The sequence below is a fragment of the Rhinatrema bivittatum genome, chromosome 3 (genome assembly GCF_901001135.1).
Source record: "Rhinatrema bivittatum chromosome 3, aRhiBiv1.1, whole genome shotgun sequence".
Lineage (NCBI taxonomy): Eukaryota > Metazoa > Chordata > Amphibia > Gymnophiona > Rhinatrematidae > Rhinatrema > Rhinatrema bivittatum.
Window position 1 is genome coordinate 397,370,667 of NC_042617.1, and position 14,351 is coordinate 397,385,017.

General features: G+C 38.5%; 1 protein-coding gene across 1 annotated transcript in view; it reads right to left on the minus strand.

Moving 5' to 3' along the window:
* The window catches only part of ADGRB3 (adhesion G protein-coupled receptor B3), a 1,794,610-nt gene extending 1,782,967 nt beyond the window's left edge, over window positions 1-11,643 (minus strand). The window contains exon 1 of the mRNA XM_029595665.1: window positions 10,893-11,643. Within this exon, the coding sequence (XP_029451525.1) occupies window positions 10,893-11,643 (751 nt within the window). The remainder of the gene's footprint in view (window positions 1-10,892) is intronic.
* Between the last annotated feature and the right edge of the window lie 2,708 nt (window positions 11,644-14,351).

The following is a 14,351-nucleotide window of genomic DNA, read 5'->3' on the forward strand; positions in this document are numbered from 1 at the left end:
TTCCATATTTGATTACAAAGATGCAAGACATACATTATATACTGTAAATCTCACATCCTTTGCTCTCATTCATAAGGCAAAGCATAGATCTGCAATTATTTAAGGCTACAATAATTTGAAAGAAAAATCATCAGTGCTGCAGCAGCAGTAAGTTGAATTTCATAAACTTCAGCCAGATTCAAACAATTAAATATGCAGTAGGTTAGGAAGGAAATATGTGATAAAATGAGACAGCAGAAAGGAAGGAAGGAGTCACAATAACAGGGTAAGTGAACACTCCTTGTCACTACATTGTCCTGTACCTAAACCTGTTATATATGGAAATTAAAATTGCAACAAGTATGCTCCTTGATCACATGTTTTCCTAAATATTCATTGAGTTAGTAAATTTAAATTGTTGCAAGGCAGGAAATATGCTTTGGAATAAAAGACACTACATTGTTTATTAAAATGAGACAGGCTATTATTTTATAGAGTATTTAATTCAAAGGATATCTGACATCAGACATCATGACTTGAATAAAAATGTACATAAAATATCCTTTTTTGTTAGAATTTGCAATTCATGATCAGTAACCAAAGGTACAGTATTGTTGCAATGAGGCTGAATAATACAGAAATACTAATATTAGAAGTCACACCCACTTCCCACTGGCACAGACACATTTAACCAAAGAAACCTGGATAGTGGAAAATAGGGACTTAGCTTTATTCATTAAGAAAACATTAAAATTTAAAGCAGTATAATACATATCATGAATATCAGCACCACAATTCCTCCAACTCCCAAGCAACTCTCTTACTAATTCCCCAAATTATGACTGCTAGCTTGAACTAATAGAAATGAGGGTAACTACATAGAAACGAAACATAGAAACATAGAAACGACTGCAGAAGAAGATCAATCGGTCCATCCAGTCTGCCCAGCAAGCTAAACTAAACTTAAAATAATGGCTCTGATGCTGCACTCAGCCACCTCAATGAATTGGTGCTGATCTAGCCATAATGAGGTGCCACGCATCCAGAAAATCATCTCCATCCATACCACATAACCTGTACCGGTCCAAAGAACCCCATTTCCATTTTTCCTTGGCTATACAACTCATACAATTCTGAATTCTCTGGAGCTAGCTTAACAGCGGAATACGTCTCTCAACCTTATGACAACATTTAGGGTTTGGGATGCAATAAATTCCCACATGCTGGGACAAAACCCCACTCCTAGAAAATCTCTCCCCCCCCCAAAAAAAAAAAAAAAAATAAATAAAACAACACTTCCCCATCTAACTGTGGGCGAAAGAGTGGAATGCCGCACAAAACTGAGCACAGTCTGTGGCTTGCTGCTGACCCCTCACCTGACACCACAGTCACAACTGTGGCAGATATGGATTGGTAAACCAATGATTGCCTTCCTCTCAGTCGCCTTTTCTTCTTTTTACCTTAAGCTCTTTTAGGTGGCAACAAACCCAAGCACTAAAAGTCAGCTGTGGGTGGTTGAGGCTCCACCGTTTTATAATACGATCTGTTAAGTCAGGGGCTTTCTTTATGGGCTAAGTCACACTATGAATTGGCATATTTCTTTACTTGCTGACAAGCATTCTGCTCCAGCATAAATTCAGTGGGCTCACAGTAATCAATAGCAATTTGAGAAGTTCAGTTGAATATTCTGAATTATATTCTAAATATTAGAAATAAGGGTCAGCATACAGATTATATGTAATGCCTTACTACTGGGCTAACTACTCTTGTTCTTCACTTGCCTGATGAAGGGAGAGAAGCTTTTGAAAGTTAGTCACAGATGTATTAAATTAGTTCTCTAAAAAAGGCACCACTTACAACCTATTTTTTGACCCTTATTTCTATACATTCAAGTGGACTAATACGGTAATCACAATACTTTATTCTGAATATGAAAAGTTGACCTTGTGAGGCCAAATAGCAGCAAAAGGGCCTATTATCATCTGCTCAGCTGCCATTTGAAATAAGATTTAGGCCTAGATTTTTCATTCATAAATATAGCGGAATGAAGAGCTACCGGGCCCAAAATTTTGTTAACCCCTCCCAAACTCCACCCTAACCCCTCCCCTTTCCCTCATTTTAATTTTAACATTGCGATGCTGTCATTATTGCGTGTGTTAGGACAGTATCGCATGCAATTAGGCCCTAACGCTCACGATAATGGCCCATCACATTTTGAAAAATGACTCTGATAGTGAGCTAATTTTTCACTTAATGTAAAAATGCTGTTTTATTTTGTATTCTAATATGAGTTTGTTTTATGTTTTTATTCAGTGAACATGAGTTAGCCACTTAGATAAGATAATGAATATACATTTTCAATAAATAAATAAAACATAGTACACATACAATAAGGGATTTGGGGTCGGGCAGGCTCTGAGCCACTGAAAGCATTAATGGCATCAATACAATGTATGTAGCCTTCAATATCCCTTTTTGGACATGCAAAGTTGCTCTGATGACATTGATCACCTATAGCAGGGGTCTCAACCCAGTTCTCAGGACACACCCAGTCAATCTTGTTTTCAGGATAGTCACAATGAATATGCATGAGATACATTTAAATGTACTGCTTCCATTGTTTGTTGTGTCCTGAGGGCTGGGCTGAGAACCGCTTGCCTATAAAAAAGAGCACAGGAAGATACTCGTTGAATGATGTTTACACAAATTGAGGGCAAATAATAAAAAAATGATTAACCTTCAATCACATTCCTGTCTAATTTGCATATTCCCTGAAATATTTATTCAAAATAGTTCTATAGTATAGATGATAATGGGGCATGGTATAACACACACATACAGAAAAAACACGTCTATAATGTTGCCTGTTAAGTTACCAACCATTAACAACAGCTAACATACAAGGTCAGTGTATGTCAAATCCCTATCTAAGTGCTAAGATAGAGTTTGTACAGTCCCAAAAAACTCAGAACAATTTAAATGTCCAAAAGTAATATTTATTCAAAACGGCAACTCCACTGTATAAATAAGATCATGCTTTAAGCAAGGAGGTCCCCCGACACGGACCCGTGTTTCGCCAGGGGCTGCATCGGGGGGGACACACACAATATTTTGGAATAATCAAATTGCAGGTCATATACACGTAACAGGGAGCGCGTGTATATGACCTGCAATTTGATTATTCCAAAATATTGTGTGTGTCCCCCCCGATGCAGCCCCTGGCGAAACACGGGTCCGTGTCGGGGGACCTCCTTGCTTAAAGCATGATCTTATTTATACAGTGGAGTTGCCGTTTTGAATAAATATTACTTTTGGACATTTAAATTGTTCTGAGTTTTTTGGGACTGTACAAACTCTATCTTAGCACTCATTTTTGGTGTGGAACTATACATAGAGTGCTTTGGTGTGCTTGGTGATTTATGGACTTAAATCCCTATCTAAGCAATATTTGCTCTCCTTCAGCAATTGACAATCTATATACAGCTTTGGATATACCCTGACAAATATCTGCACAATACTCAATATCTGCATTATTGTAATGACATCACATATCTTCATATACTACAACATCTCAATATAGGACAAGAAGGCTAGGGACAAAGGACATTGGAGTGTTACAGTATCTGCAACACATAAGGACTCTCTCTTTACCACCTAACCTGCAGGACTCCACACAGAGCATCCTCAGTTTAAGCCTTCACAGATGCCATTGTTACAAGGAACCTTGGATATCGTTTAGCCTATCTATTTCACCCCACCCGCCCCTGCCCCCAAGTGAAAGAGACCTGCTAGATAGGAATAACCACTCATCCCCTTCTACATTTACTGCTCTGTACAGGTATACCTGATATCATTCATTCATATACATAATTACACCATGAAAAAGCAGTGAACACATCTGAAGATACCTGAGTGAGTGCTACCTGTCATTCTGTCTGCTCCTTTTTAAAAGGCATCTAGACATTGTCACAAAGAGCCAAAAGAGCTTTTTTGACCCTGGCAATGGAGCATAGAGCCTGGATTACTAAGGCTTTTTCCTTTTCTGTGTCTATGGGAAAAAAATAATGCTTAACAAACCAGGTCCATAACCCTTTTAAATGATATAATGCCAACCTTAGCACTGGTACTGGACAGTGGATACTATAAATAGGTTGTTATCATGTGAACATATTCATGGTCTGACTGAGAGCCAAAATGGCCAGAGAGCTGGCCAGCATCCCAGACACTGCCATATTTGTTGTCATTCCCTCTTTTTCTAACTGATCCTCTCAAACCTATCTTGGGACTACCAGGGGTATTGCTATTAAATCTTAAAATTAGCCCTAATACATTTCCAATATCTTCTCCTCTATAATTGTGTGTGCGACTTGTCAGGTGTTCACATGATGTTGATGGATCCAGTGTGGGGTGAGAGTGACCAGCAATAGTTCATTTGTAGTTAAACTGTGCACATACTACACTATCTTCTCAATGATTTTTAGACCTACCCGGACGTTGTCATGATTCTGCTCCTGATCTGGTGATCAGAGAAGTGCACCCCTCCTCCCAGATTTGAGAAGGATCGGTTCATGTATATTTTGGGTGCTAAAATGGATCCCAGAAATCCCTGAAGGTTACAAAGAGCTAGAGAACTACTATGGCTGATAAAGCACAGCCACTCCATTTGTTTTTCTTTTTCGGTGTCTCTTGTTGTCCAGCATGACTGCTTGTATGCCTGAAAGCATTGTTTCTCAAGATATCTGTATTTGCCTGGCTTGCTGATCTGACAGGTTTGAGGTTCAGGCATTTTATTTCTGTGTGCCACTTATGTGTGTGGGGGGTGTGCTGTGTTGTGGCAGCAGTTCATTTTTCAGATTTGATTATGGCTCCTTCTTGCATGTAAAGGAAAGGCACATGTTTTTTTCAATGTTCACAGACTGCAACAGGTTATTTTTTTTTTCCTTTCTTTGTATTTCTTCTTTTTTTCTGGGTATTCTATCTTCTCACTCTGCACTGGTTGCCAGTTGAAGTGAGGATTACATTTACATTTTCAATTCTAGTTTTTATTAGAGCAGTGCATGAAAAAGGACCAGAACATTTTAAACAGGCAATTAAAGTATTCAGACTGTTCTTTAATCTTCGCTTTACTAATAGCCATCAAGTAGTGATTCCTTCGGTAACTCAAGTAAAACTTCAGACAGCTCATACTCAGCCTTTCTCAATAGCCGGCCCAACACTATGAAACTGTCTACATTTGGAGCTGAGAGAAATCACTGCTCTATCTATCTATCTATCTATCTATCTATCTATCTATCTATCTATCTATCTATCTATCTGTTTTTAGGGAGCAACTGAAAGCCCATCTGTTTATGGAGGCATATACCAGTTATACCCCCTAAAGGTTCAATACTAGTACAACCCACTGGTGCTAAGTAATTAATCGTCTAGATATCCTTTTTAGTGTGGAGTCTGTCTTATGTGTTTTGATGTTATACTGTAGGTATGTATGCCACAATCCATGTTGGAGCATAAAAGTGCTAAAAGCAGAATAGAAATGCTTTAAATAAATATGCACAATTGTCTTCCTCTGGAATGTTACTTCCTTGCTTTTCCTTTCTGCCCCTTATCTGAACAAAACACTCAGCAGACCCTCTGAAGGGCTTGAATCCTCCAGTCCAGGCATCCAATGAATGGGTGTATGCCCTATGATTTAGACTTGCTAAAGAAATATCCCCCCCCCCCCCTTTTTTTTTCTTAAAGATGTAATTAAATATGCCGCCTTCCCTTCCACTAACTCTTGCCATTGCACTTTCACTTTTCCATTTTGAGTGTTTGCAGGGTCAGGCTATCTTGTATTGTGCCACCTGTTGTTACATGTGGCCCTGTGTCTATGTGACCTTAGCCTCCCTAGTCAGAGTAAAAGTGGTAACTGGCGTCACCATGTTTGGCTCACACAATTGAAAGAGGGGCTCAGAATTACTTCTAACACAGAGAACCTACAAGAATAGCCAGCCCTCTCTGGGTAATAGGATCTGTTCTTCTCTTTCAAGGGAAAGCAGAACTGTATAGGCCAGCGGAGGCCTACCACCTTCCCCCTCTTCCCCCCACTCCCAAAGATCTGCCAGGAACTCAACTACCCTTCCTATAAAAGGGTAGAATACATCAAAAGTTTAAGATTTTTAAATATATTTTTTTTATTATTTTGGAACCTTTGTGTTCTGTGTCTTTTCTGCATAAGGCTTTGAGGTATCGGTGCGTAAAGATTGCTGTGCATGAGTGTAGACATATGGACATATGTGTACAGTGTAAACATAATGTCTATGTGAGAAAGCATGCCAGCATGAGGCGTACACAATAGGGAAGGATCAGAATGGCTAGTGAGTGTGTTGGTATGCATATGTAGCTGAAAAGGTGAATCCAGCCTCTTGTAAAATGAAGAAGGCCGTGATCTCTGGCAGTTGCAGAGGTACTCACCTCAAAAGCAGTGAGAAAGTGCTCTGAGACAGAACCATTTAAAACCTCATCCCTGATACTTCTTTCATGTTCCAGGCCAATAAAATAGGAACCAAGGTAGCATAGCCAAGGCCATGATGTTCCATGAAGAAAAATAAAATAAAAATGAAATTTCCCTGCCTACAGAAAACAATGGGAGATACACCACAAATAGAGAGGCACAAAAGGTTAATCCTAACCAAGGCAAGAGCAAATCTATTTGGAGAGGAAGCCTCGTGGTGGTGAATAAAGACCATATAGGTAGCTGCTGATTAACCCCTGTGCAGCCAGCTTGCGGCCCTGCGCATCCATGTCCCCTAAGCCCCAAATTTCTTGTTGTTGGTCATGCTGAACAATTATTTTCTACTCCAAATATCCTCAAATACTGTATCTCTCAGATAAACTAGTTTCTGACAGTTATTTGGCAAAATCCAATAATCAGACACTATTCTCCAAGAGACAGCCAAAAATAGCAGGAGTAAGCTAAACCCTGTTTGATTTCTCGTTCACACATATGATCATCTTAGCTGAAACTGTGATTGCTTTTTTTATAATTTAGACTCTGTAGCACTAAAAACCATTAGTTATCTGAATGTTTCATAAGTGTGATAACCTTTCTGAAATATGATAAAGAAGACATGTTTTGCTATCGCACAATCACAAAAATCCATGTGCATTTTCTGTTTTCATCTGCATGGTCAGGTCATGTCCAAGTCTGGAATTTAAAAAACAAATCCATAAATAAATGCACTTTCTACACCTCCTCCACACTAGAAGCCTTCTAAATACTTTTTCTATGTTGCTTGAAAGCTCTAAAAGACTTGTTTGTTAAAATTCCTTGCAAACTTTACCACAGGTTACAACCATGCTGTTTAAAACCACATATTTGACAGCTTGTTTTCTTCTGATAGGAATTTAATGAGACAGTAAAGTAGTCCAAGGGAAAAAGACATGAACATGACAATTCAGATTTTCAATTTTTTGTAATTGTTAAAAATAATAAAGCCTGAATTTCTTGTATGTTACTGAAACTGATATCTCTATGTCTTTTTTTCAAATGCCTTACTGCAGTTGTTGCCAACAGTCACATGTGATTTTGTGAATTCCAGACTAGCTTCTCACTAAGCCTTAAATTAATGCAGCAATTATATCGCTAGGTGCCATCATATCTGGAATGGACTGCAATGTGCAATGGAGGCCATTATTATTATTATTATTATTATTAATATTTTTTAAAAAAAGCTTTTCCCACTCTATGCTAATGGGAAAAAACATGACTGAATAAGGCCCAAAGACTTTTACTCTGTTTTAAGGGTCAGGAAAAGAATCTCCTTGAAAATAATACAACAGTACACTTCTGTACTGACCTTTCCTGTGTTTCTTGTACAACTTAGAAAATATAATAACCATGGCGAAAGCTTTGATTCAGTAAGCCAAGGTTTGACACTCTAAAATAATATAATTTGAAAGCTCAAAAACACTTATTGGTTTTATGTATGAGCTTATGTGCCAAACTTATCAAATGATTCCACTTTTTGTTCAGAAAAACAAACCTATAAAATAGCAAACATATAAAAAAGAGCTAAATGGGATGTTATATAATCCTGCATGTAAACAGCACTGTCATTTTAAAACTGAGTGCATCTAAAAACAGCACCAGAATATTAAGGCAGGGATATAAAAAATATATAGCCTGTTTCCAGTTTAATAGAAGTAGCTGTATATTAAAAAACAAAATGAGATAATAAGTAGTGTAAGGTGTTTGTTTTTTAAATTATGTTCAGAAACTCTGAAATGTGGGTTTGCTCCCCCATGAAGACATGAACATAAACATTATTTTTAATACATATCATCGCAGTTTCTTCTTAGAGTTTAGCACATATATTCACAAATCACTTTTTGGGAGAATAAGCATGATTTAAGTGTTGCATTTCAAGCAGACTGTTACTGTAACATTATACATCTAGTTTCCTCCCATGTCATATGCAAATAAAAGTGGATGCCTAATATGATAAATGTAGAGCCTATAAATTAATCCTAATGAGTATTTACTTACTGAGACAATTATTTGGCACGTATTTTACAATCTGTGTACACTGATATCTGATCCATAAGTCAGTCTTTTAAAATAAAGAAAAAAGCTTCTTTAGGTAAAATAGTTCTGTACTTAGAAATTATATATCAATGCCTAAAATATGTTTCAGTAACTTAAGCTGTATTTATTCCCGTTTGTCACAAAGGCAAACTTGCAGGGGGGATCATAAAGCTGTTGATGACAAGAAAGCAATCAGTGCAGTTTTTATGAAGTGTTTCTAGTTTATACTCTGCGTGTTTATTCCAGGTGGAATAAAGGGCCCTCGGATTAAACTTCTAATTTCAGTCAACTCTTTTACTTGCATGATTCATCAGAAAACAATGACAGTTCATTACAATTCCTATAAATCATACAGTGATCGCAAGGTACACCTTGTAAAGGGGAATGGCAAACTCTTTACAAATCATTTCTGCTGTGAGTGCAGCACAGTAGAAATGTACTGGAAAAAAAAAATTGTGGACTTTACTCAAAAAAAGTATTTTTCCCCACTTTGTGCCTATGGAAAAAGATCTTTATTGACCAAGACTTAAAAGTGTGAAAACAAAATAGAAAAGGCTCTGTTTTTACCACAGTGGTGGTGGTTAGATCGAGATAATTTCTAAGAGAGCATTCTAATACTCCTCTTGTCTCTATGTGGAATCTGAAGGATGTTCTGCCGGTGGTTAATTGTCTTATTAGTGAGTTTTGAACATTCCATTTTTAGCTACTTATTCTGAGGGACACTAATTAGTGCTAAATGCTGTTAAATACCATCCCTGCAGTTGCAAGTGTTTCTCAGGGACTTTTACAGGAATGAAAAAAAAAAAAAAGAAGGAATTTAAAATGATTTTGTTTTTCTCATTCAGAGCTGCAGTTTAGGAAAGTGCTCACCACTAGAAAATATCAAGCATTTTTGTCTTCATTTCATTATGACTTTAAGAGAGCTCCCTCCTAGGGTTATGATGTTTACCTGTTATCCAGGAAGATGAATTGCAGTAGCATAAATTGGCACTTTTTTTTCCCTTAACCTTGCTCCTTATCAATCTGAGAAATCCGTTCATAATGCAGGCTCTGTTCTACTGTATTAGACTGAGAATGGAAACTTTACTCCAGGCCATTTTCTTTTTCAGTGAGCAAATATTAAACGAGTAGTTCAGCAGCTTTAAAAGAACACAACAATGGAAAATTCTTCTTTCAAAGAGTGGACTGCAGTATTTGCAAGCCTCCCTCATCCTTAGACTAGAAGGTTGCTGCTCTAGTCCCATTTAGCATCGCTGATCATTTGGCAGCTCATCCTTATTTCTTAATTAGTGATTTTTGACTAATATATTTTATCTTTATCTCTAAAAATTATTCTATTTAGTCAGTTAGTTAATTGGAAAGTTCTAATTGCAGATTATGAAGTGAATTAGAATAACAAATAAAAAAAAAAAGAAAGAAAGAATACCAGTTGAGAATGTTCAAAAACTAATGGCAAATGGATTCAAGAGAATATCTAATCAATATAAGTTCATACTGCTTTATGTTCAAAGCACTTGTTTGCTCACAATCACCAGGTAACAAATTAGGACATGTTTACACCGATTAAAAAAAGATGATGTGATGTAGAAAGTTAGCAGTCAATAAGGAAGGCATTAACCCCCCCCCCCCCTTTCTAACACTGCCTTTCTCATTTATTGGCAGAAACTATTTTCCTGCCTGGAAGTTTAGGCCCAGCAGCACTACCAATACTCAATCGAGGTGACGTCATCAACCCCGCCTTCACTCCCAGGTTGCGATAGGACGACTTGTGATGGAAGGGCGGGGCGTGATACTTTACCTAAACAAGCGGGACTAACTCCAGCCCAGCCGGGAATATGCTAAATGAGCCGTTCTCTACCGTCACTAGTGGTCACTGTATGTTCTGGCGAGGTCTGGAAGTGAGCAGAATTCCTAGCAAAACAATCCAGCCTTACGCCAGTGGTTAGCAATACCTGTTAATGCAAACTTTTTACGATCCCGTGCTTCTCATTACCGAGAAGGGGCGGGATTTCTTTCTGGTTTTACTCTGTGTGTGTGTGTGTGTGTGTGTGTGTGTGCTCTTTCGTATTCTCGGTTGTCTCTTTCACATGAGTGATACCACCCCCCTCTCATTCCTCTCTCTCTCACTTATGTTAGGATCTGAGCGCAGAAGCAGCAAAGGAAGCCCAAGTCTCCCCCCCCCCAGCCCAGCCGTGCCCTGCCCTTTTTTTTCCACTGCCTGCAGGTGGCGCTCTTCTCCCTGTAAGACATGCAGCCTTTTCCTGGCTGCCCGAGCTGTGCCCGCATCGGCCCAGGTGCACTCCACGATGCCAGGAACGGAAAAGGGAGGTGCCTAGAGAGCGCTTACCTTCTTTATGCGGCCGGCGGGCCTCCCGAGACAGGTTGCAGATCTGGGTGGTTTGCAGCTCCTGCGTTAGGCAACCTTCTGTCTGCTCGTTGAGGGGCAAGACCACATTGTTGAGGACCAGTGCCTGGTCGTCGGAGCCCCACTCCCCCAAATGCTGCGGGCAGGTGCACTTGGTGTACACGATCCCGCAGGGCTCCGTCCTCCCGTCCTCGCTTCTTAAGCAGTTCTCCAGCCAAGTGCACAAAACGTGGCAACCAAACTGGCTGGGGCTCACCTTATTCAACACCAAAAATTCCAGGAAGGATCGCTGGTCGTCTTCCCGCTTGTGTAATCCTGGGAAATCGGTGGGATATATCCGGCGGAGCTGAATGAAATTTTTATCATACTGTACAAATATAAAAGCATTCTTTGAATCGCAGATTTGCATGATAGAATGGTTGTTTCGCAGAAGATCCTGGATTTTTTCATGAGAAAAATGATCGAACTGATAAGCCAAAAGTGAAAAGTTGGAGCAGCTGAAGTCCTTTTTGGAAAATTTCAGGTAGATGCTATATTTGGTTGGATCTGGATTTTCCAGCGTCCAAGTGCAGTTTGTAAAGTTTTTGGGAAACATTTCGCTTACAGAATACGATCCATAAATGACGCCTTTCACCAGCGTTGAACACCAAAAGTCCTGGGCTGCATTAAATCCAAACATAACCAGCAGATAGGTGGAAAATATATAAATCAGTAAATTACGAACAGCCTTCATCCTATGTCATTTGGCCTGTAGTAAACGAAATAAAATAAGAATGCAAGTAGAATTCTGCAAGCATGAGAAACAAGATCCCTTACAACGTTCTATGTACTGTGGCTGTTGTTAAGACTCGTGCTAGCTAAAACCCTCTTTCAAAAAGAGGGGCAAGTATTTTATATAAATATATGTATTATAGCACAAGGACATTTTTGAGGATGTGCGAACAGCGCCATCACGTGGCTATTTTAACAACGAAATAATAAATCAAAAATATTTATTACATTATTACTATTTAAAAAATTGGAATACCAAAGCTTGCTTTTCATGCATTCATCTCCCTAATCTGTTTTTCTTGCATAATGGGGTTTGGTACTAGGTAAAATTTGGTATAAAAATCGACAGATTTTGAATGAAGCACAGAAGCATCTTAGACATCATTTGTATTAATAATATACACAGTTTGAGAGGGATCAGAGCGATTATCAGTGAACACTGAATAAGTGTTTGTTTGCAATATTTTGCATAGGTATGCTTTGCATTTCTGATAATCTCTCCCTCCCCCCCCCTCTCTCTCTCTCTTTTTCTCCCGATATATTTGATGCAGATGGAACATTATCTTCCAAACGTCTTCATGCCTTTACAGGGGCTACCTAATTTACAAAGGTCTCCAAGAAATTCCTCGGACGAAACGGGTTAATAAATCGGGAGACCAGTAAATTGTGCAAATTGTTGTTGATACCGTCACTAAAAACGTTTAGTAGACATTTCAATGTGATGTAACCTCTTGGGATTTATAAAGTAGACCTGTGGATACAATGATAATATCAATACACCAGGGCGCTGTTAGTGCCAATGTTGAAATACTGTGTGTAAGTCAGGTATATTTAATTACTCCTGAATATTATGTTACTTGTCTGGGGATAATAAAACAAAAGACTTTGCGGATGAGTATCTTTTTTAAGGCTGCCATACACATTACATTTGTTTTTTCTACAAACTGCCTTAATTTAGGCTGTTACTATCTCCTTTGTGAAACAGTGAGATTTAAAAATAAACAAGTGGCCCTCTGCATTAACTAGCGAAATCTTGATTATATTTACTTCTGAGTATAATCATTAAAAAAAAAAGTGAACATTTAAAAGCTTAATCTGCCAAAAAAGTTATTTATTTTAGGAAAAGCAAAAAGCTCTGGCCTTTGGCTGCTTACAAATTAGAGTTGATAAAATGGGTGCAAAGTTAATTTTAAAACTCTGGTTATCAGCCTCCTCTGCCGCGCCCCTGTAAACACAGACATACATAGTTATTGAGAGTTTAGAAGCGCCTTTTTTGCCTCATCACTTGCAAAACCAAAGGCGAGGACTGGTAACCGCCATTGCCATGGTGAGCACCCTAAAACTTACTATCTCATAGCCCCAATCCAACTCAAAGTGCCACGTTTCAAAAAGATTATTTTTTCAGTCTCTCAATCTTCACCGAGAGACTTGTACAAAGTGAACTTATTTTTATATCGTTTTTTAAGCATCCTACAGTTACTTGCGTTGAAATGCCCAGAAAATAAATATTACTGTATTGCCTTTACTAAAAACAAACCAACACAAAAAAAACAAACAAACCCTTCTCCCACCCCCAGGAAACCATTTATGTTTGAACAGCTAAAATTGATTCTTTCCTTCTTGTTGATGGATCACTTCTCAGAATAATAAAACGAACTCATTAGGAACTATGAAAATCCTGTGACATCCTCCTTTTGCTCTATCAGTTTGTAGGCAATGCAGCTCTGCACAGTGTATTCAGCCTAGTGTATGTGTAGAGAACCAGCGTAACAGCAAATGTCTAAATTATGAACGCCATCCTGAAAATAAAACAATGTTTTATTTTCAAAATTTAAAATAGAAAAAAATGAAATATACTACTTTGTTTTTCTTCCAAGCAGCAATTATGCTGTAGAACAAAAACGTCTAAGCTGCTCAAGAGCTTTTCCACCATTAATCCAAATGCAAAACACTTCCGTCGTTCTAGCTGAACGTCTGACCATGCACTGCTCTTAAAAATCATGAATTGTGTTTTAGGAATGCATTCATATAGCTGCAAGATGTTTGTAATCCTGCAGTAAGCAAAATCATCAGCTTCCAAGAAAGCTATGGACTCTAAAATAATGCAGAATCCTTTGGAAGAATGAACAGAGCTTTCAAGTTGCATATATTTTGCAGAGAAAGGGCTTCCACTAAAGAAAAAGAAACAGGCATTTTGGTTTGGATTTTACCCAAATTGGTTTTCTAGGTAACAGTATAGAACAGTGGAACATAGACGGCGCCATTACTCCACTCAATGCTCAATGGGTATTTTGTTTCAAACCGAAGAAGATCCACAGATTTCCCTTATCTCAACTTCTTATTAATCTAAGACCCCCCCCCTCCCCCTCCCCATGAAATTACCGGAATCACGTACAAACCTAGGTTTCCCGGGTCTCGGTGGAAATAACTCTTAAAGCAGCAAATTTATTGTAAAACAGACTTCTTTAAATTTCCAACCGCAGAGTAGAAGTGAAGGGGGAGAAAGAGAGAGAGAGAGAGGGAGCGCGAGAGGGGGGGGGGGGGGGGGGAGAGAGAGACCCTGTATTTTCTCCTGTCTTGCTTCCTTTAGAATCAGCCTCTTGTACCTCGAATCCAGTCTGGAAGAAATGCCTTTATTCTGAGAACAGACAAAGTCCCTCAGCACCCCTT